This window comes from Saccostrea echinata, unplaced genomic scaffold, assembly GCF_033153115.1.
Source record: "Saccostrea echinata isolate AGI-Se365-2 ecotype Australia unplaced genomic scaffold, CSIRO_AGI_Sech_v1 ptg000057l, whole genome shotgun sequence".
Lineage (NCBI taxonomy): Eukaryota > Metazoa > Mollusca > Bivalvia > Ostreida > Ostreidae > Saccostrea > Saccostrea echinata.
In genome coordinates, this window is record NW_026889806.1 from 3,078,152 (window position 1) to 3,102,495 (window position 24,344).

Here is a 24,344-nt window from a genome sequence, read left to right on the forward strand (position 1 = left end):
ATTCCGTTTCTCAAAAAGCTATACCTTTTAGAATAAAGAAGAAAGAAGTTTTGAAACTTAATTGTCCCATCTATGATTTGATTTTTCAATTAACATTTACCTAACTTAGAAATGAAACCTACACATTCTATATCGTAATTTATACTGAATTATTTTTATTCTTTATATATATATATATATATATATATATATATATATATATATATATATATATATATATATATATATATATATACGAACAATGATCCCAAAGTAATATCACAACTACTATGAAATCTTAATAATCCAATGTTATCAACAAAGTTTAATACATTAATACCCTTATCTATTTTGGTTTTTGCCTGAGAATTTCATTCGATTATATAAGATATTCTTTTAAGATATTAAAAAGTTTTAGCGATTAGATATTGTCTTGTGCCCCGTGAAAAGAATGTTACCGACGTCATCATGACATTAACTTTTTAACCACTCGCGTATTTATTTTTAATAATCTTTCCTGTCAATTTCCTATAAAACGTCTTGTTTTGGGTTTTATTATTAAAATTATTTGAACTTATCTAAATATTATTTTTAGATTTATTTGTTTATGCGGAAATCTTAATTATCAACAGGTTTAAAGTGAGTGTCAAAGAGAAACGTCATAACGACGTCGGTACATTCTTGCCGTGCGGCGATAGACGAGACCCAACGTTGTGTTTATTTTTATAATTTACAAAGTATTGTATATTTCTGAATGAGATTTCTGGTCAAGATAGATAGATGTTTAAATATATAAAGTTTTGTGGAAAGTTTGATGTGACATTACATTGGACCAACCCTCATATATATATATATATATATATATATATATATATATATATATATATATATATATATATATATATATATATATATATATATATAACCCTATGTTAGTAAAGGTTTCATATAATTTCACCAGAGCGTTTCCTATCTAACCACATCTGTGAATAGTATCTGGAGAATTCAGACTGTATAAACTGTGTCAAGGTGTGAGCCAGGAGATATCCCACTGCTCCAGATCAAAGTATTAATACCTGGCGAAGAACTCTAGCTGAGAGGTTACAGATATACACGTAGCATGCATCACACTACTGCACTGCAGCCGACGGTCATTTGTTCTACATATCACATTCCGGGAATATCTTCCTCACCGATCTAATTGTCTGTGTAAATATCATATCAGACGAGGCTATTACAGATGTCCAGTTTGATTTCGTCTGCTAAGTACTAAAAATTCGGGGGGGGGGGTGTATGTATTAGAAATTGCTACAAATTGTCTTTCCACAATTATTTAATAATAAAAGTTGTTGTTATGACTGCTTCTGTCAAAATAATAATTCTAGAAACAAAGAATTATCAGCTAAATAGCGTAAAAACAAACTGTAATGGTTAATTAATTGTCTTTATTCTAATTGTCGTCCACGTGTACGCCAATAAGCATGAAATTTAATGCAGGAGTAAAAATACAATAATGAAAGTTATAGTATTATCTCCCATTACATCAGTCGAGTCAATTATAAACGATACATATCATAAAATTAATAACACTGATATAGAAAGATTAGACAAGTACATATTTAATCCCAGTCCATTGGGATAACAATTTAAAGTATTATTTCATGAACCATTTAAAAAGGTATACATATATAAAAACTCTTATCTTATTATTTCATATTCTTTTTAGACATTTTTAAACTATTTTAAACAAAAGTTCAATATAGAATTACTTTAATCTTAATCACTGAAAAAGAGACAAGGTTTCCTTAAAACAAAGAAAAAATAACAAAGAACAACTTTAAACAAAAACAAAATCTTCTTTGATCTATAAAATTTAAAAATAGATCAGCAATTAAAATTATATGCAAAGAAACTAAACAATCAACTGCTTTCTCTTGAGATTTTGACGTGTGAAGTATTGCATACAGGAAGACGAGAGCCTGACATTTATTTCATATCAATAGATACTCATTGCTCTTAGCACCAATGATGATTTTGCCCTAGTTACACAATGAGACTTTGCCTGGTATGCTGTTTCAAGTACCTTAAAGAATGCAAATGTCAATACCAGACACTGGGTAATTGGTGTTTGTTGCTTCTATACAACATGTTTGAAATCCTATCCTAGAAAACTAAACATTTTACAAAGTCGTTTTGTTATTCGTGCTTAACATGCTTATTTTTAATTCAGGATTAAGTACGGTTGAAAATAAACTAATTAAACTTTGGGAAGACGATGTTATAATCGCTTGGGGCCTCAAAATTAATAGTGCACAATTACATGATAATGGAAAATTATACTGGCAATATTTTGGGATTCATTGTTTATGAAACGTATTATGACTCACTACAAAAAACAATATCTTGGAAGCTAAAAATGATTTTCTCACACCTTACTTTAAAACAAGCATCCCATAAGCTTTTAGGCTTTTTTCTTGTATAGCTTATTAAAAAAAGAAGTCTTTTGCTGTGACCTTCAATTCGACACTTAGATATATCGTCGACGTTTTATCAATTAACAATTAATATTCAGTTTCATCTGTAAGTTAATTCTATACATTCAATTGAACTGGAAATACGACAACACAGAGTCTGCACAGTTACATATTTGAATGTTTTACTAGTGGAAGGCATTGATGACAAGCTAACAACTAAACTTTGTATAAACATTTCCTTATTTATATAGCAATATACCATTATCACGTGCATATGATCTGCATTTGATCTCAGTTGATTCGATACGCAAGAGCATATTCTTCGTACAGCAATTTCAAAAAATGCTTTTGACAAATAAGTTGATGATATAAGGATATCAACAATCTCGCTTAAAGTCAACAGTTTGCAAATTATATGGTCGATTTAATGACCTTTTTTAGCAAATAAAAACAATCCTGATGGCGAACGTTGACTGAAACCTTTTATACAAATTATTATGCCATTTTTTTCCACACTGAATTGTCTACGGATTTTTCCATTTACCAGATAACGACAAGGAGCACACGGCGGGTGTGATCAGGGATGCTTATTCCCCCATGGCACCTGATCCCACCTCTGTATTCAGAAGTCTGTGTTTGCTATGCTCATAATTCTTATCATTTAAATGAACTTTTGAAAATGGTCAGTGTTCTTTATCTTCACACTTAATTTTAGATATCATTGATATCTAGATAATAGGTTGTCCACGGATACGGTGTTCATTTTCTTAGTCACGCTAAAATGTTTTATTTCCTGTCATAAATAAGAGTTATATTAGAGTATGTAAAGAGAGCAAGGGTCCTTGTTTCCTAGTCATGTTATAAAACGTAGTCAATACAGAAAGTTTACACGAGTCAGACATACAATAAAATGACGTCAATGCGGGAATATTTATTACCGCATAACTTAAAATGTAAAAGAAGATCTAAAATATTTATTTTGCAAATGCTTGCCTGTTTATAAGACTAGCTCGAAAGAATTTATTTTTGATTTTTTAGAATATTACATATATTATATACATCATGGTTAAGAAAACAACGTCAGAATCCACTTTAAAAATGAAACATGGGGTAAAGGTTGTGTTTCGGAATCAGGTACCAGTTTAGAGAAAAGTTTATCCTCCCTCCTTGTCGCTCATCATATTTTATAGTTAAACATATCGCAGTCAATAAACAACTACTTTTAGCAATCAATATTCAATATTACAGATATCCTCTAATATATCTTTGGTTGCATCAGAGGAACGTGTGCTCAGAATCACAAAGTTGCATACAACTAGCCTGAAAACGAGTAGGGTCGAAAGACCGTTCGTAAAAATGCAGGAATAAGATAAAAATTATTGCCTTATTTTTAGTGAGAATCTTGCTCAAACGACAAGCTAAATAATAGTCTTTGGTATATATATAGGTGCGATCTACGGAAGCGTATAAGTGCCATTTTGACACTTTTTATTTTTTAATTTCTACAATTTAATGTGTAAAATTTACACTTTAATCTGTAAATTTTACACTTAAATCTGTACAATTTACACTTTAATCTTTACAATTTACACTTTAATCTGTACAATTTACACTTTAATGTGTAAAATATACACTTTAATTTGTAAATTTTATACTTTAATCTGTAAAATTTACACTTTAATCTGTAAATTTTACACATAAATCTGTAAATTTTACACTTTAATCTGTAAAAATAGAACGGTCATTTCATAGTGTTATACCTATGACATTTGAAAAACAGTATAAAATTGAGATTTTCACAAGTGTTTGCATAAAAATCTATACATGTATATATGATAAGTATGGATGGGCGATTTGCTCATGGGCCTCGTAATTTTCCCAGGCAAAATATCGGGAATCTGCTTTCAATCCAGTATATTTCTTTAGTACTCATATACTTTAATTATTTATACATGTATATACTTTAATAATTAATATATTAATTGGTTGTTAAAAAATTCTCAATTCAATTGATGTCCGTAATACATGTAGAATGTAATCTAATGCTATCAATAATTGAAATGCTGAGTGCTTGAAATGAATTTGCGTATGATGATATCAATATCATATTCATTGAGAAGATATGTGCGTTTGATTTGCTCTTCATATCCACTGAATTCATAATTCTCTCAAATATTCTATGAAAGTCTAATATCAGTCATACTAGATTGCTTACTATTTGTATTATATCCAAACATAAAATATCTTGTAAGTTACTATTTTCCACATTTATTGTTCAATAAAAAATCAAAATTAAATTTTATCATTCAGGATTCATGGTTTGCTGAATTTAAAGCGTGTTACTTAAGATGTATGAAGTTGCCGAATTGATTATGTGAATAAAACAGATAAAAGTGTAAATTTTACAGATTGAAGTGTAAAATGTACAGATTAAAGTGTAAAATTTATACTTTACTTTGTAAAATTTACAGATTAAAGTGTAAATTTTACACATTAAAGTGTAAATTTTACACTTTAATCTGTAAAATTTACAAATTAAAGTGTAAATTTTACAGATTAAAGTGTAAAATTTACAGATCTATTTAAGTGTAAAATTTACACATTAAAGTGTAAATTTTACAGATTAAAGTGTAAATTTTACAGATTAAAGTGTAAAATTTACAGATTAAAGTGTGGAAAATGAAAAATAAAAAAGTTTCCAAGTGGCACTAATATGCTTCCGTAGCGATCAATGTTTCAATGGAAATGCCATATAACTTTATTGTATTTCTCTGAAACTGTATCAAAAATTATTCAGTGACAAATTATTCATTTCTATTGCTTACAGGCCTATAACACAAGCTTAGTAGAATTTAACAAATTCTACGACGCAATTTTTTTATGTCCAAAGATTTTTTAAAACTGTTTCTGAAAAAAAAAATATCTGCGTTAGGTGGTGATTTATACACTTTCAAAAATACAACAAAATATGCATCCAGTTAATTAATAACATTAAAATACACATAAAAAGCAAATACTTTTACAATATTCACACAATATATATGTTATGTTTGGATGGTTGATTCATTTGATATGGAACTTTGCCAGATCACTAGTATTACATAAATACTTTTATAACCAAAAGGAAATATAACAATGAATGTTTATATATATTTTTCAAAAAAAAAAATTCTGGACATGGTATTAGAAAGGTAGCGAATCGTGATGCTGGTTGATGATAGGTCTAGATACTCGTATTTTATAAGACAGTAGTACTTGCAGGAAAGTATTTACCTCAAAAGTTATTTTTCTTTGGACACTGATATCTGATGAACAAACAATAGGTATTGCATAACCTCCCCATGGAAATAAAAATACTCAACTTTATTGCACATCTACCGGACATCACCAATTATATTCCAAAAGATGAATGGTTAATGCTTAAAAAGTAAGAGATATTCTGAGAACCAAGTTTGTGTAGAAAAAAAAACGTTATTCGAACCCCTATTGGCCCCAATGGGTGAAAAATAAAAATTCTGAGACCTTATCGCACATGTACAAAACATTACTAATAATATTCAAAAATATAGTTTGGATACTTTATAGAATTTAAGAGGAATTCTAGGAACAGGTTTGTTTAGTAGAAAAGCTACGATTTTTACCCTCAATTGACCTAAATGTGAATATGAAAATTTTAAACCTTATCATCCATTAATAAAAGCACAAGCAATGATATTACAAAAATGTTTGAAAATGTAAGAAGAAGGAAGAAGGTTTTGTAGAAAAACGTCGTTTTTCGACCTTCAGTTTGCCTCATGGTGAAAATGAAAATGTTACATCTTATTGCACATCTACAGATCATCTATTATATTTTTAAAGATAAATCGGCTACTACCTAAAATGTGAGAGGAATTTGAGGAGTTATATAGCGAGAGAGACGAACGGACAAAGCAGGATAAAGCATATACCCGAACTCTCTTTAGCAGGTGTGGGTATTAAAAAATAATAAAGTATTTCAATATGAATTCAAACGTCTTTGCTAATTATTACCTATAGGTACAAGTGTGAAATAGACTGATGAAATTTGAAAGTTTTTGATTAGAATAGTGTTTTAACTCTTAAGAATATTCTACCTCTTCCAGAACAAGAAAGGTAACTCATGAAGTACAAGTTCTGTAGCATTTTTCAACAATTATTAATTTTCTTTGTTTTCAAGATCACAGTGTGTTTTTAAGACATGACAGATCATGTGCTCTCTTTGAAGGAACTAATGTAACATTGAATAAATTTATATACAATTATTAATTACAGTACTTCTTTTATTCTAAACTACGTGGCAGATAATACTTTAAGTAAAATATTTTTTCCCACTAATTACCAGTAAATGCAATTATTTAATTTAAAAAAAAATGTGGACAAACAAATACTCGTAATATTAGTACCCTCGCTATTTGTAGAATGTCCGGGTATATTGTCGTTATCTGCAGCTGGGTCCAAATAAGGGCCGAAAAAAGTTGGTTTTTCTATAAAAACCTGGGTCCAAGAAATCCTCTCACATTTAATACAGTAGCCAAATCATCTTTTGGAATTTGACTGTTGGTGTCTTTTGCGCAATAATAAGGTTCCGAAATTTTTATTTTAAAGGGAGAATAGGGAGAGGGAGCGAAAAACAATTGTAGATATGCAATAATAAGTTTCTGGAATTTTTCATGTTCTGAAGTACGACAATTTAATAGAATTGTATTATGAAAAATGAATTTTTAAATCTTATTTATTTGTTTATTTATTTGGTTTTTGTTTCGTTGTTGTTATTGGCTTTTTTTTTTTTTTTTTTTTTTTTTTTTTTTTTTGGTTCCAATATTGTTTTATTTTAGGTATTAGGAAGAATACCATTCTCAAGAAAACTTTTTTTCAGACCTGTGTTCCTTGCAATTATTGAGCAATAAAAATTCTTTTTTTTTTTTTGGAATTAAAATATACCTTGAAAAATATCATGAATGGAGAGTAGATAATCATCGTACTATTTTTGTATCAGTAATTTTATCGAAATATTTTATTTTAGTGCAAAACCATTAAGTAGAAAGAAAAACCTACCAAAGAAAGTATTTTTGCTGGGATTGAACAACTACAAGGACTTTAAAGCATTATTTTGTATTAATGTGGTATTCAAGAACTTAATTCAGATACTGTATTTTCTTATTTCATTTATTACATGATCAGTGAAATCTTCAGCAGATGTGTAATCTTACTAATATGATCTAAGTTTTTTCCCACTGTTGAACCAATCTTTTTCAATCTATTTTATCATGTTTACTGAGTTTTGATATGTTGTGAATGGAATGAAGTGTTTCTGAAAGGATTATGTTGTTGAATCCGCTTCCTTATTTTGTCTCGCTTTGATTAAATGGCTTAATTTAATTTACTGGTGCTAAAATGAATTGATAGAAATTAAGATATTACAAATGTAACGACAGCGGCCGAAAGAATCCGCTTTTAAAGATGATCAATGAAGCATTCTTTCCAAGAAAGTTGACAGGGGTAATAATGCTCTTCACTAATACTTTTAGTAAAGCATTGTTCCTTTTTACCTCAGCTGAGGCACCATGATGAACAACAACTAAGTACAAATTTGAGAGAAAACGAACAAATTTTTGATTAACAAAACTTTTAAATGCTTTATGTAGAAGCATATCATATAAAATAAAAATGATTCTATCCGAAGCTTGCGCACGCATGATGCATGTAATTTGATCTTTTTCAATGCAGCTTCCTTTTGTAGAACGAATTTCGTTTCTATAAACATTATAAGGTAGCAGAGAGGATATGGTCTATTGATAGTTTTGTCTTCTTGCATTTCTGTCCAATTGTGTACGCCTCAATATGAAATATCTGGAATGCGATGTCCTATGTAAATGGTTAAGATTATTAACTGTGATCAATCCCATATATCCTATAAACAATACATGTCAGTAACGAGAATATGACAGAAACATGGATCGCCAGAAATACCAGAAAAGGGATCAGGTGGCAAGGAGGATTAAGCATCCCTATCGACAGGTGACAACCATCGTGTGCACTCTATATTGATAAATAAAACAGAGTAATCCGTTGTCAAAAAAAGCATAAGAAAATGGCCTAATGATTGGAATAAAACATGTCAGTCAACTTTCTTCTTAGCATTATCATTCGATATTTCTATATTTCATAGAACAACATCAACATCAACTTATTGAGAAACTGATGTCATTCCATTTGTCATTTAGATAACTTAATATTTTGCCATTAATGTCTATAGTCAGTACCATATCCAAATATTAAAAAGATGTGGCAGACTCAGTTGTGTATTTTATTTCGAGAGAGCTGGAAATACAGATGGCTGATGGCCATACACTATAGCTGATAAGGGTATGGGGTGGGCATAGTAACTACCTAATAGTTTTTTTCCACTCAATCGAATTCAATTTGTTAATTAAGTTTTTAGAGCAAATTTAGAGTTAATTATTCCACGGTGGAATTTAAGCTTATTCGCTTCGTAGAGTGTTTTACGGGGTTTGAATCTAAGCGATAAAATTCCGAATATCATTTTTTTTTTCTTAGAGGCCGACACTTTAACCACTTTATCATACAACTCATTACATATTGTGGCATTTACAGTTATCATAACAGTATTTTGTTATAATTTTCCCATTATTTCCCGATCATGACAAGGAGAACACGGCGGGTGTGACCGGTCGGCAAGGGCTACTCACTATTCCATGGCACCTGATTCCACCTCTGATGTTTTTGTGGTTCGTGTTTGTTCTGCTCCTGATTTGTATTGTTTAAATGGACTATATACATTCGTTTGAGGTTCACTTCAAAACATGACCGAAGCAAACCCTTTCCTGAATCTTCCCTCCCAATTAGGTCATTTCTGCACATGACATGGACTGAATGTTTTTATGAGATGAAAAAGAGAGGGAGAATCTTAATAAGATTTTGGTCCTTAAATAATTTGACTTCAAATATGTCTTGAAAAGATATAATTGTGTAGTTACAGTATATTTTTAATGAACATTTAGTCATTGCTCTATTACTTTGTAAAGCTAAAAATGTTTATTTTTACCGATACTTTGAGGATACAATTTAAAAAAAAAAATGGGTGAAGATCCACTCATATTGAGAAAATGTTATACTATGCAGAATTCATCATATTTGACCTCTTTCATGCGTGCATCACTGCATGATATTATTTTAACATTTGTGAGATTGTTGCATATCGTGGAGAATTTACATAAAGTATACATTAATGCTAATTAAAAGAAAATTTTTTCATAAATGAAATCAAAATTTTCACTTTCTCATTTGTCGAACATTAGGTATTTAAATTCACACTAAAAAGCCAGTAATTCTTGACTTGTTTAAAAAATGTTATATAATACATTCTTTTTAAAAGAATAAGAAAAAACAATATTACGCCACAACTTTTTGATATTTAGTAATGATAGACAATTTTTTGTTGATATTAAATTAAAATCATTAAAATTAAAAAAAAAAAGAAACATAGCTACTTGGTGTGGGATATGGACGATGCCACACACAAGGCTCGACATAATCATCTTCAGATAGTAACGATTCAGGTTGTATAAGCTATACTATTGATCCATAAAATGGGATCAGGGTACAACTTGGGAGAATACTACAACATTGGAATTCAAGAATAGCATGTCACACTAAACCATATTATGGCGAGCGTAGTGAGCTCCATAGACAACGTGTATGGACGGCGGTAATTCGGGTTGAAATCTACACATTGTTCATAGATATTTTTATCAGTCCACGTGAAAAAATTCCAAACTCTCAATAATCCTTTGCGGAACATGGTAACATGGTGGCTTAAGCATGGCAACAACTTACCTGAAAAATTAAAAACAACGATTTAATACAATTTCCATACCATAAAACTATCGTTTTCATCCTCAGACTAAATAATTTTTTATGTGACGTCATATTTTTGTCATGGAAATGACTCGGGTATTTCCAAATTTGTTGGAAAAATCCGAGAAGTTCGGAATCTAAATCCCGATTTTTGGAAAGTCTGCAAAGGAATAGAATATTTCTTTTTTGTCATAAATGTCGTTCTTTTAAGTTGAACTTACGACACACGGTAAACGTAGGATAAACGAGTTTGCTGAAAAGTGTAACATCATAAGCAGAATGCAAAACGCCATTTGAGAGGTTATAAAGTTATGGAATAATTAGTACAAAAATAGAAACTGCATTGACCCAAACGGTTTCACCGTCAGACATATTATGCAAGTTTTGTGATTTATTTGGAGGTATCGTAAAACAAAAATTGATATAATGTTGAAAATCCCGATGTTAATGTGTAGATTCGCTTTCCTTAAATCATCGTTACATCCAGATAGGGGGGGGGGGGGAGGGGGTAAAATGGGATCAAAATTTTTCACAGGAATTTAAGGGGGAAATCTTTTAAATAAAATAGTAGGGCCAAGATTGCTCGGGTAAGCGTTGTTTCAAAAAGCCTCTTGTTTTCTGAGGGGGTAGGGGTGTCAAAGGACCAGAGGAGCCCAAAATGAAAGCATACGTGATGAGTGGAATTATTTAAAATCCTGTTTCACGAGTGAAATGAATTCCATATCCAATTACAAAAGATGACTTTCATCTTTCTCAATATTACATTTTCTTTGGATTTTCTTGTGCTCCTTTCTTTTTGTAACAAAGTGTCGAAGGGCGTGACATCATACCTGAGCAGTTTTGAAATGTCATACTAAGCGATTATTGAATACAAATTGTAAACATGGATTTGAACAGTTTCAGTCCGTGTCAGGATGGTTCATTTGCTTTTTTATGAATGAAAAGCGTGAAGATAACGAACAGTGAACGGAAGAAAAAAATCTTTAAACAATACAACCCTGTGAAGGGGGCATAAAACATGAGTCCCTGGAAATTCCAGAGGTGGGATCTAACACACTGAGTATTGTTTTTTGTGATAATTATTTTTCGTGAAGGGAAGAAAACAGTTTTCAATTTTTTTTTTATTTTTACAATGAAAATGTCACTTTTGATATTTTCCCTCTGAAAATATTATTTTCAAAAATATCACCACTTTAAAGAATAAATTTCAGCATTTCGCTGTTGAAATTGTAAAAAAAATACATTTTGTTCAACAGTTCTTGCAACATTTACTTATTTGTTTTGTAAACATCCTTCTAATGACATTTTGAAGACGCGAAATTGATTCAACTTGAGTGAACTTTTGATAGAGCGTTTGATTTTCTAAATGGAAATCAAAATCCATTAAGTTCAACTTTTTTATTGTGACGTATTGTGAAATATGGTCATTACTAACATTAATTAGCTTAGGAATGACAAGGTCTGCGTAACTTTCAGGAAACCTGCGAGAAAAGAATTTTTTGTCTTGATTCTCCAGTCGTAAATCTAGACGGATCGAGAGATTAAGTGCCGTTGTAACTATAAAGTGTTATGGTTCAGATAACTCAATTTTTTACAGTAAAAAATATCGATGAAAAGTGCCCAATCTCAGAAATCAGAATGTCTCTAAAACAAGTTCATTCTGTCACATTTAGACTCTGTTTTTGAACCTAAGAAATTAAGCATTTCGCTCAAATTTCAATGTCCATATCTTTAGTAGTCAAAGAAAGTCTTAGTTGTTTGACTAATAAAGTTATGAGAATAGAACTTTGAGCGAAATGCTTTATTTCATAAGGTTAAAAAAAATGAAATATGGAGATAACAAACAGTATTCAAGCTCAAAGTCCATTAAAACAATAGGAATCGGGAGCAGAGCAAACACGGACCTCCAACAAAAGAGGTGGGATCAAGTTTCATGGAGGAGTGAGCATCCCCTGCCGACCGGTCACACCTGCAGTGTGCTCCTTGTCATGATCGGTAAATAGCGGGAAAATCCGTCGACAATTCAGTATGTGAACAATGGCCTAACAATTAGTATGAAAAACGTCAGCATTTGACTTAATGATAGATATTTACTGACAAGGTCATTATATCGACCATAGAACTTACGAAATGATGACTTTAAACTAGACTGTTGATATTCTTGTTTCATCAACTTATTTGTCAATAACTTACCTCATTTAAGAACTTGTTCACACGTAGAGCATGCTCTTGCGTATCGAATCAACTGAGAGAAAAGCAGAACGATTTTTGTATGACTGCTTGATTATTGTTCTTTATCTTCATATTTCATTATAACGATATCGGCATTGAAATTTGAACGAAATGTCTAATTTTGAGTTATCGGTAAAGATATATTATTAGCAATGTATATAATTTTCTTAAGGAAATGAATGACAATGATTTTCGATATTGAAAAAAAAATATGTTTGAAACTTTGGGTGGAATGCAATGCAGTTATTTCTTCTACCATAATAATAGTAATAGGTATTCAATTGTTAAAAATTCAATAATTTGGACCTAATTGTTCGACTACGATTTGTCTTAAATATACTTTTTCAATCCAGATTTTTCTCTCATCAGATATCATTGCAAACCTAGAATTTCATTTCGGTATATCAGTAGCATACGTATATATAGAGAAGATCAAAATTGGAATCATTTATAAATATGTAAAAAAGTTTCATTAAGAAACTATACGCGTAAAATTATCTTTGTTTATTTTCATTAGCAGTACTTCACAAATGTTTCATTGAAATCAATCTAAAATTCATATGTTTATTGGTGAAATATGGTAAATCTTTAAATATTGTATATTGTGAAGGACTAAATAGAGTGCACTTAATGATATATGCATGCTATGATTGCTTGATAGTATAATGCCACAATAATATATTGACAATGTGATTTTTTTTACAACCAGATCAATTTCACCAACGATATTCTTTGTATTTTTTTTTCCATCTAGGGAAAAATTACATTTTCCGAGAAATTTTACTTCTGAGTCATTGAAATTCAATATGAAGACAAAGATGGGAAGTTAATTTATGGCATCTTGCCACATAACGTTAATGTGACACCCATGAAATCTTTCAAATACATCAATCAGTGTAAAAGAAAAAAAAATAATTGACGGCAAATATAATTTACCTCAGAGACGCCACTCATTAGACGTGAATCACATCAATATTAACTGGTAATAGCGTATAGAAAAGACACTCCCTGTTAGTTGTATATTCACGTGATTTCTTTTATCATGATATAACCACATTTTCTTATGGTAAGCGTATTCCAAATAATTTCAAACAAAAATGTTTGTTATGTTATCCTTTGTTATTTTCAGTTGTTATATAACAGAGAGTCGCTGTAAATATAAAATCTGTCCAATAAGTTACTTGTATGTGTAAAATAAGTAAGGACATCTGTCCAATATTAAACTTATTGGTCATTTATTAACAGAATTTTGGATAGCAACAGGTAAACTCTAAACAAAGAAAAATGATACTTGAGTCAAACAGAAGTATTGTGTTTTTAAATTTCAAATAAAGTGAATGTCATAGGTACACAATAAATTTCATGGAACGTCTAATATATATTTCTACTTTTAGATTAACAATTTAAATTTATACAATGAATTTTTAGGCATTCCTACTTCATTTTTTAACTTTTATATTTCCGATTCATATTATTTCCTTGATCATGATTTTTCGCCTTTGCACATTACATTTAAAATTGATAGACATATTTCAATGCTATAAGAATTATACTTCATACAGAGGGGCTTAAAAAGAGTCTAAGACTGCACTTAACTTACGTATTTTTTTGGATAGTCCGTTTGGTATCAAATCATTTAGATCTTTTTGAATCAAAGAATTATGGAATTTTTTCCAGATTTCTAAATATTGCCTGTGGTGAACCATTTTCCAATCGGAAATATCCAAAAAAGACATCGCTTTTAGACTGAAATTTGGCTTCATAGCATTCCCGCTCTCAATGTCCAGAATTTCACTTCGAACAATCTCAGTATTTAGACCTTAGATAAAGAACAATTTACTAAAATGCCCTACCCTTCTGAGGAAGATATTTTTAAAAGACCGTAAAGTGAAAGTGACTGATGAAAACTGAGTCTCGATTAAAACTTGCATCCAATTAGTGAATAAAAGAAACCGGTTTTATTGTTTAGAGATAGTTTACATGAAAGAATATTGTTGCCCGTGTGACGCAGTGGTTAGAGCGTTTGATTTAGAGTATCGAATTGATCCTTACTTTTCGGGTTCGAATCCCACTGTGGAGCGTGGAGACAGGTCCTTCACATGAGACCGTATAATCCGAGGTCACGTGTCGCAGTAGGTACCGGCACAAAAAAGATCCCTCACTGCTCAAAGGCCGTGAGCACCAAATACAGGTCTATATTTGTAGCCCTTCACCGGCAAGTGGTGTCGTCTCGATAAAATTGAAAAATTCTTGAAGGGACGTTAACACCGCCCCCTCAAATAATCCCGAGAAAATACATTATGAAGACAATGCAAAAAAGGAAACATCATTGTTGTCAAGTGTTTTGATACTGTCCGATGTTATAAGAAAAGAGATCATGGATACCAATTGTGCCCCGTTATTAGCAGACCTGATGCACTCGGAATATTTCTATGGCAAACTCAAAAATGCTGAAGGAAGCAAAAAATATATCAAAAGTTAGCCTATACTCAAATAACTGTTAGCAAATTAAGTATTAAGTGGTATAGAGACTTTTTAGATAATTGTGTAAGGCGCTAAAGGATGTGTGTGAAATGAAGAGGTAGTGTATTTTTTAGAAAGTGTCATGACCTTATGTTTTTGATGTTATGTTAATAAACTTGCCCCGTGGTAACAAAAAATGTTGATTTTAAAATATTTTATCATTAGTTCTTTTTGATAAAATAAAATGAAACTGCTCGCATCAACAAAAAAAATGTTGGTTTTTTTTATGTATGATACTGTGCTGATCTTTATTTTTTTTTTTTATTTACAAAAAAACTAGTTTGCAATTACAACCTAAAGGTAGGCTGTCGACAAAAGTTTTTTATAAAAAATGTTTTGTCATTATATTCGTATTCATTTGTGTAAGGTATACTCGGTTCACCCGATCTAGACAAACCTGTAACGGCGGACGTGATTGATTGACAGGGGATGCTGAATCATCCATGGCATCTGATCCTACATTTGATGTTTCCAAGGGTCCGTGTTTCCCCTGCTCTCAATCTGTTTTGTTTCATTGGACTTTAAGCACGATTACTGTTCATTATCTTAACAATTCATACCATATCTAACACAATCTCGGCAGAGCATTTTGACAAAAGGCGATATATTTCATGGGTCTTTGATATGTTTTGCAAAGTCAATATCTAAATTATGCAATTACGTGTGAAAAAAAATTGGACGAAATACAAGCAAAAAAATAATTATTCAATCTGTATTTTAAAAATGTACACACAAAAAAATTAATAAATAAAGAAGACTAGAATATATAATCTCAGTGATATTGGTAATTGAAAATGAGCTATGACTTTAATAATACATGAATTGATTGATAAAGTCTAATATATACTGTCACAGTAAAGGATATATTGTAACTCCTGTTAATATCAATTGCAATTTGAATGTCAATGAACAGGTTTTATTCAAGACCCACGATTGTAAAAAAGCTAATGTTCTGATAATTAAGTAGAGTTATAAAGAAGACAGAAAATTGGAAAACATTGAACTGCATCATGGAAAATATTTACTGTTTGCTTTATTTAATGTAGCATTGAAATACAAAGAATTCCATTTTTAAGTATTTACACAAAAATAATAAAAATAATTACCTTTTCTCTTAGTTTTTACATCAATGTTTGAGTGTTGATTTTGGGGATGCATAAATTATAAACAAGGAAATAAAATATTTTTAAACAAATCGATCCCCATTAAACCATGTTAGAGCTACAAAAAAGATATTAGCTCCATAGAATATTATCAAAAAACGTAAAGCTGCATTTTGCTTTGTTGCGTGGGTATTATATGATGTACATTATGCGACATGCAATATATATGGCGCATACTACATTTATTTGCTCAAATATTCCAAAATTGTCTCAAATGTCAATTTGATGAATGCTTCTGTTAACCACAAATGACATTGTGTTAAATCATTGGCGACGTCTTCCTGGATTCTATTATTTTGTCCATTTGATATTGGATATTCCCTTCAGAAAATCCGAGAAATGCTTGATATATGGTGACTTTACTAACAATAATTTCAATAGTGGTCATTTTTTTCTCTCCAGGAAAAGTGATCAAAGTGACAGAGTTTTTGGTATAATCTCGGGAATAAAACCAATGTAAAAGAACTCTTAAAATGGCGAAATTATTTGAGTAAGTCACCAAAATTCTTATATAAAAAAAAGAAAAAATTTACTTCTGGTTTGAGGAATACTAGCTATTAATACAGGAATCAACTTTCTGACTACAAAGTTATTTTTTTGTAGATTTTCATATTGAACAGAATATATAGCAATTCTCTTAAAATACTTCTTAATAAAGTTACACATTGCACAGATATTGACAATTTCAATAAACTTATATCGTACGTATATAAGGGTAAAGAGTAGGCTATCATATTCAATGTGAAGTCTTGAAGTCTTGAAATCGCATCCATTGCTTTGCCGTGTGAACACATTATAGCAATTTTTAGACGACAATCGGTATCCTATGTGTTTTCTTTCTGTATACATGTATATGAAACAGAAATGAAACTTTGAAAATGAAGACTTAGTATACATGTATTTCTCCTTAAAGGCGAAAGAAAATATATTCTGGTGCAATATTTTGTGTTTCTGATGTCAAAATCGAAATTCTTAAGCTTCTTCTTTTTAAATCTTATGAATAACTCATTTTAGAACTTGTTCATTTTGACGCGGTAAGGAGTGGAAAAATAATACAATTTATTTACCACAGAATGCGTGACAAATGCGTGTGGGAAATTGCCTCAATACTGAAAACAAGTCATTTATGCCTTAATTGAGAAGGATGGAATTGATAATGAATATTGACTGCAGTGTTCTGAATATTGGAGAACTATTATATAAGCGTGTCATCTTCACCCACAACTTGTGCAATAACTGATCTAAGCAGCAATTGGAGAATTATGCAGCAACATTTTGGAGATTTAATAAGGACCAACATACTACTATTTGGATTGACTCTAAACTACCTGAGGATGCTTGATCTCAATCTGTGAATTTGTTCTCTAGGAGGAAAGTAAAGATTTTTATCTGAGGTTGATATTGAGAAAATGTATGAGTTCATCATTGACAATATCTATATAGTAAAGGGAGACCAGGTCGTCCAACAATACCCATTGGTACTAATTCTGCCCCATTATAAGTAGACATGTTTGTGTATTTTTATAAAACCGAATCTACTTAAAAACTTCTATGCATGAAAAGAAGAAGTTTCTTGCTTTGGCTTTCAATTCGACATTTAATGACATTTCATCAATTTTAAAATTTATTTTCATTCATACGTTGATTCAATATATTCCACTGAACTCGAAATAAACAGGTAAAGATTAACGAACAGTTATCGATCTTTAAAAGATACAAGCAATACAATTCTGTAAACAGGGCATACAACAAGAACCCCTGGAAATTTTGTAGGTAGGATCAGGTATCTAGGAGGAGTATGCGTCCCATGTCAACCGGTTACATCCGCCGTATTGATCAGGTAGACAGCATATTCCGTAGTCAGATTTAGTATAAAAACAAAGGCTTAATAATTGGTATGAAATTTGTCAGTCCAAATACGACCCAATGATAGTTTATATTTCATTATAGCGACCAAAGAATTTACGAAATGCTGATTTGAAACGTGGTTGTTGAAATCCCTGCAACATCAACTTATCCATCAGTAGCCTGCCTCGGTTAAAAAATTGATCGTGCTCAGAGCATGCTTTTGAGTATCGTATATATACGTTGGGAAATATAAACACCGCATGCAGTTGTTAGCGCAATTTAACTACATAAATAGGAAAATTTGACGATGGAAAAGTTGTGGTTATGTCGTTTTTGTCATACGATTTAGTTGATAGTTGCCCCTAATTGTCTCTAGTCAAGCGAAACATAGAAGTATCAAAAATAAAAGACATAACATAGTTTGTCTCATCCGTTTAATATTTGGATGTTTTACTTGAGAAGGATATTGACGGCGTACTAATAACTGAACCTTATGATAAACATGAAAACTTCAACTTTTCTATCGTCAATTTCCCTTATTTTATGTATCAATTTACCATTATCACCTGCATATTGGGATTATGTCTAATAGTTGTTTCGATACGCAAGAGCATGTTCTACCTACAACAATATTTAAAACTAGGCAGGATACTGATAATAAATTGATGATACAAGGCTATCAATGAGCTCGTTTAAAGTCAACACTTTGAAAAAAATATGGTCGTTATAATCTTGCTTTCAAATACAACCTGTAGTTAGGTCGAATGTTGACTTATGTGTTTTATAAGAAATGTTAGCCCTTGTTTTCATACTGAATTGTCTATGGATCCCTCTGTTTACCCGATCCTGGCAAGGGGATCGAATACTTATCTCACCGTGGTACCTGTTCCCACTTCTGATGTTTTCAGAGGTCTGTATTTGCTCTGCTCATATAGCTTCATTGGACTAAGAGTAGGATTACTGTGGGTTATACTCACATTTCACCTGAATGTTTTCATGCTAAAATTAAAATCCCTTTTCTTACTTAATCACTAATCAATGTTACTTAATGAAGTCAAATATGAATCTACATGGCATGCTTGCATTTTAAAATAAATTATGACAATTTGAATTGTGCTGTTCTTGAGAATAATATTAAGATTGCTTTGAATATAATGCTAGGTAAACGGAGCCTTTTTCTGTGGTGTCATTCCTGCTCTTTGAAAATACACTACAGAAGAATGCTTACCATTCTATTTGACAATTTTAGCTATTGCGTCCTTATTTTCTATCTATTTACAAATAAATGTTATGGATAATCCCAATGCGTGATCTTAATGTGACCAAATAAAAATTGACATAAATCTGATACATAAAAATTTAACATTTTTGGCCCTTGCCCTCGGAAGAATAAGGATTTAAAGATTTCTCCTTTTGATATCTGAAACTGAATCTTTATTGTGGTTCTACATGTATCCTGCTCCCGAGAAGCAGGGGAACATGCCTCAACATAGATTATTCTCGTATTGCATTCTAGGGTCATAACATAAAGGATAATAGGCAAAAAGGTATCAGACCATAAAACATGCAAAGGCTGTGACTAAAGTTTGGATAAATATAGGACCTGATTTTAAGAGCTACTTAAATCTTATATAAAAACGTTTATGGTCCAATCATAAAGCACCCTAGGTGGTGTCTCAGATATGTTATGTTACTTGCTAATTATCTCTCAAATATAAAAGTAGGTTCTTCTTTTAAGAAAATGGTGAATAGAGTAAACAAAATGAGCAACTTCTTTTATTTATTTTAATTGCGAGGTTAATATGATGATTGTGTCAGATTAATAATATTTCAGTGGATTTACATTTACATGTACATGTAACTATGTATTAATTTATCTACTTGTATTTAACCAAGTGTTAAAATTTTCAAAGACTCAGAGCGTACTTTATTTGAAAATTTTTTTATAATTATATTCTATTACCTATAAAATGCCTACAATTTTCAGATGTAATTTATCAATTCTTAAAGTTAAATTCTGCATTTTTCAATCTTATCCTTTTCTAGTTAAAAGCTCTATCTGTACGGCCATATGTTACCATCATATAATAATAATAGTAGCGTCTTAAGACTGCAACTAAAAGCATTGCAAGTCACAAACATTAGGCTACAAAACCAAGTTCTATAACCCTGTTCAAACGTATATGACGGAAGCGCAAAAATATGTGTATCTTAGATATAAGAGTTTACAATGAAATTATTGAGAAAAACGCCATTGAAAAGCAGGTTGATTAATTTATGAAATTAATGAAATCCATGACCGGCCTGAACCTAAATATATGTCTACCATAAAATACACTTTGGACATTGTGCTAGTGTGACAATGACAAGAACAGTGAGTAAATTTCACGACAAGGGGATATTCGGAACATGTAAATACATGCAAATTCTGAAAAAAATATCAATACTTAGTAAGGGTGCACACTTCTCCAAATTCTAACAATACATCAATTCTTAAAATGACCTTACCATTGTAAATGAATCGATTATGGTGATTGCATTATTTATTTAGACTCATTGCTATCCCGGATGAGTATCAATTTTTATCCCATTTTAGGAACTCGAAATGCAAGTAATGCGCTCATATACCCTTCGATGATATCGTTAAATTCATATCTAAGAAGAAGATATACAGTTCATATCTTATATAAAATCATTACTTTACTACATGTATTTGAAGAACGGGCTAAGAAATTCTAAATGCAGTTAAAGGAATGAGGTAATCTATCATAAAGTTAACAAGTCTTCATGGGGAATAAAATTCATAAAATACTGATTATAAGTATATGTAATTGATGAGAGAGAAAAGTTAGCTCACTTCACTTTTATTGATTTCAATGCTTTTCACAAAGAAACTCTTGTTTTATCAAAACCAAAAATAAACTTCAAATATCAATAGCACTAAACATTTCGAAGAATTAATACACAACTAAACATTATAACATTTCAGTTAGATTGTCTTCTAGTGAATGTCTTGCACCTTATAAAAAGGCCCCGTCTGTTGTTGTTTGTATAGGAAATCCACTCAGGGCACAGTGTGAGGTGGGTTGTTGACCTGTCTTCCAGCGCCTTATTCTGTCCATGAAGCCATCACTGAATGCAAGGTAGATCCAGGGATTTGTACAACTGTTCAAACTGGCTAATAACAAAATAATGACAAATGCCGTACCTGAAAAATAAAATTAAATATCACTGTTAATGACATCATTTCATTGGTGTGAATTAAATCAAACATGTGTTAATCATAAACTGTAAACAGCTGTAATTGATTAGTTTTTTCTCCAGATAATAAGATGAAATGGGGTATGATGAGAAATCTGATTACTTGTTACTGTAATTTGATTGATTCAATTTAGCTAAGAATGTGATTGTAATAGATTGAGATTGGGGTAATTTGATTAAGGGTTAAAACCAATTTATAGATTATTAACAGAATCATGCTTGTTGGTGTCTTTAAAAAAAATGAGGAAAATGAAAAAAACCAATCATTTTACAGATAAGAAATTAAACTGCTACACACCTTTTTTTAATACAGGTAAAAATGTGAGGTTTACGGTAAATACAATATTTATTGTAAGTCCTGCATTTATAGAGGTTTTAAACTCATTTTTAATCTTCTTTGCAGGTTTTAATTACGACAGCTTTAAAAAGACATTATTTCGCCCAACATTAACCTTGACTTAAACAATAGCTAAAAGTGGTGTTATGTTGATTTATGGCCTTTTGCGTATATCGATTATTAATTTTAGTTAAACAATGTTTTAACATTAGCATATCTGCTGATTAAGTATCTGATTTGTATAAAAACCTTACTTTCACAGCAGTAACTATCCAGTTAATATTTAATTTTTTTTCAATACAAAATCTACCTGTTCCAATGATTATTTATTGGTCTTAAAATTTTAGTTGCTTAAGAACCGTTTTTGTTCTCTCTAATTTTTAAGCTTGTTAAATGAATACCATGAATCAGTCAAGTAGACTGTAATATCATGATTTTTATTCCTTATAAGGGCAGGAATTGATCAGAGTAACGTATCAGAATGTAATATACAATACTAGGAGGAATGGAATATGTAATACTAGTAGTCTACCGACGCAATTGACGAAATAAATAGCACACTTTACACATTATGTTTGTATCTCATTTTGTGACGTCATAGTTGTTATCAAACCAACATCTAAATAAGTATGGAAATAACATTATTATAAATGTCATCAATCAGAATTGTGTTTATCAGAATTAAAGAAACGGCAAGGTGCTCTCAATGTGCAAAGCATCACGATAAATCAATAAAATAGGTATTTTACTGTAAGCTTGAGAGATATCTGAGAAAATATTACATTTCACATTTCTTATATAGTAAAATATATGTGAAGAATTCTGTTGGACTTGAGATTTCATATTACAGAGGTTCTCTTTATCCTATACATTCCTTTCCAAAATTTCTTCAGGCACAATTTGTAAAGTATGCATGATGAATGCCCCCTTCGAGACTGTTAAAATTATTGTTTTAAAAATCAGTTATTTGATCTAAGCAAATTCCTAATGATTGAGTGATAAGCAGTAGTTTTACACAGTATTCATGGTATACTATGAACATAAAAGTGAAATTTATTATAATTCACTGCAATTCTGTGTCATCTGATGCTTTGAGCAGTTGATTTCTTTTTTAAAAATATATTCTGAATTTTTGTTTTATTTAATAATGTATTACAAAAAAAATTGTTTTGAAAAGAAGCCGATCATGTATATTAAAATTGTTTTTGAAAAAAAGGAAAAATCATGTATATTGCCATGAACCTACTTGTGTATGGAGCTGAAGGGTCGTAGGCAGCCCAGAGTTGGAACAGAAAGAAAGGGGTCCAGCAGATAAAATAACACAATACCACAGCCAAGGTCAATCGCACAGTTTTAATTTTAGCTCTAGAAATGCCATTTGCCCGACATGTCTCCACTTTTACACTGAACTTTACAGCCTGTATATTCCTGTCTTGAATATTGTCATGATAAATAGAGGAACTGGATATTCGTCTGCTGAGGACAAGCTGCTCATTCCTATGGCTCCTTTTGATAACAACGAAACAAATTCGACCATAACAGAAAGTTAAAATAATCATCGGTATAATGTATACACTGAATGTAAAATATGTAATGTAAAGTTGAAGTGTCCAAGCTGGATCAAATGTAGCCCAGCAGTCATATTGTCCATCCTCTCGCCTTTTGTATGAAAATATTAAGAGTTGTGGTACTGGAAGAATGAGTGACAAGCACCAGGCGATAAATACCATCAGATGAACTCTTCCCGAACGAATCTTATGACTGAAAAATGGATGACAAATTGCAATATACCTGTCTATGGCCGACATTAACATTACATATGATGAAGCATAGATAACGACAATTTGTAAGTATTTCACAAAACGGCACAAAATATCGTTTCCAATGAAAACGTAAGTTATATCCCATATGAGTTGTGGAAGGACATTGCAGAAGGCAACAAAAAGATCTGCTAAACTTAAATGCATCATGAACAAATACATCCTAGACTTTTTTCTGGGTAACAAAACTGCTAAAACAGTTGCATTTCCGAAAACAGCAAGCACAAAAATCACTACTTGAACAGAAATTTCAGCCTGGGCCAATGTTTCATCTCTGTTTAGATTAACCGAGTGATTAGTTGTGTCTGATTTGGCAAATTGTGCCGTGACGAAACATTTGGAGCTGATGTTATTTCCAAAAGATTTATTTAACGTAGTAAGTTTGTCATCCATTTTGACTTAAATTGTAAATCCACAAGATTACAGATTTAACATCCAGAAATGTTATTGCGTACAAAAGAGAACATATACTCTTAAAAAAATAACATGATAAGTATCCATCGGCCAATCTGCTGTCCATTCAATGTTAATGAAAATGAAACGTTGACATCTGATTGCCAGTAAAGCTTCCGTCTTTTATCGTTTATTATTCAAAACTGCTCTCTTGATTCCATCATTATCGTTTTTCTTCATTTGCTTCTCTCCGCCCTAAGCCTTATTACTGGATCTGTTAAATTTTCCGATAACTATATATACTGATACAGGATCATAAAGGTAAGAGATTGTGGTAGTTTCTCAATCGCAATGGATCACATTTATAACTGGCTAATAGCATTTACAGGCGAAATATAATTCTATTTCTTTACAACAG

The 24,344-nt window shown here is 31.0% G+C and overlaps 1 protein-coding gene across 1 annotated transcript; it reads right to left on the bottom strand.

Annotated features, from left to right (window-relative positions):
• Positions 1–21,106: 21,106 nt before the first annotated feature.
• Positions 21,107–24,031, bottom strand: LOC133174247 (cephalotocin receptor 1-like). Its single transcript, XM_061309327.1, has 2 exons — positions 22,960–24,031; positions 21,107–21,323 (listed from the first exon to the last, which is right to left on the bottom strand). The coding sequence occupies exons 1-2, from the start codon at positions 23,924–23,926 to the stop codon at positions 21,136–21,138; spliced, it is 1,155 nt and encodes a 384-aa protein (XP_061165311.1). The 5' UTR covers positions 23,927–24,031; the 3' UTR covers positions 21,107–21,135.
• Between the last annotated feature and the right edge of the window lie 313 nt (positions 24,032–24,344).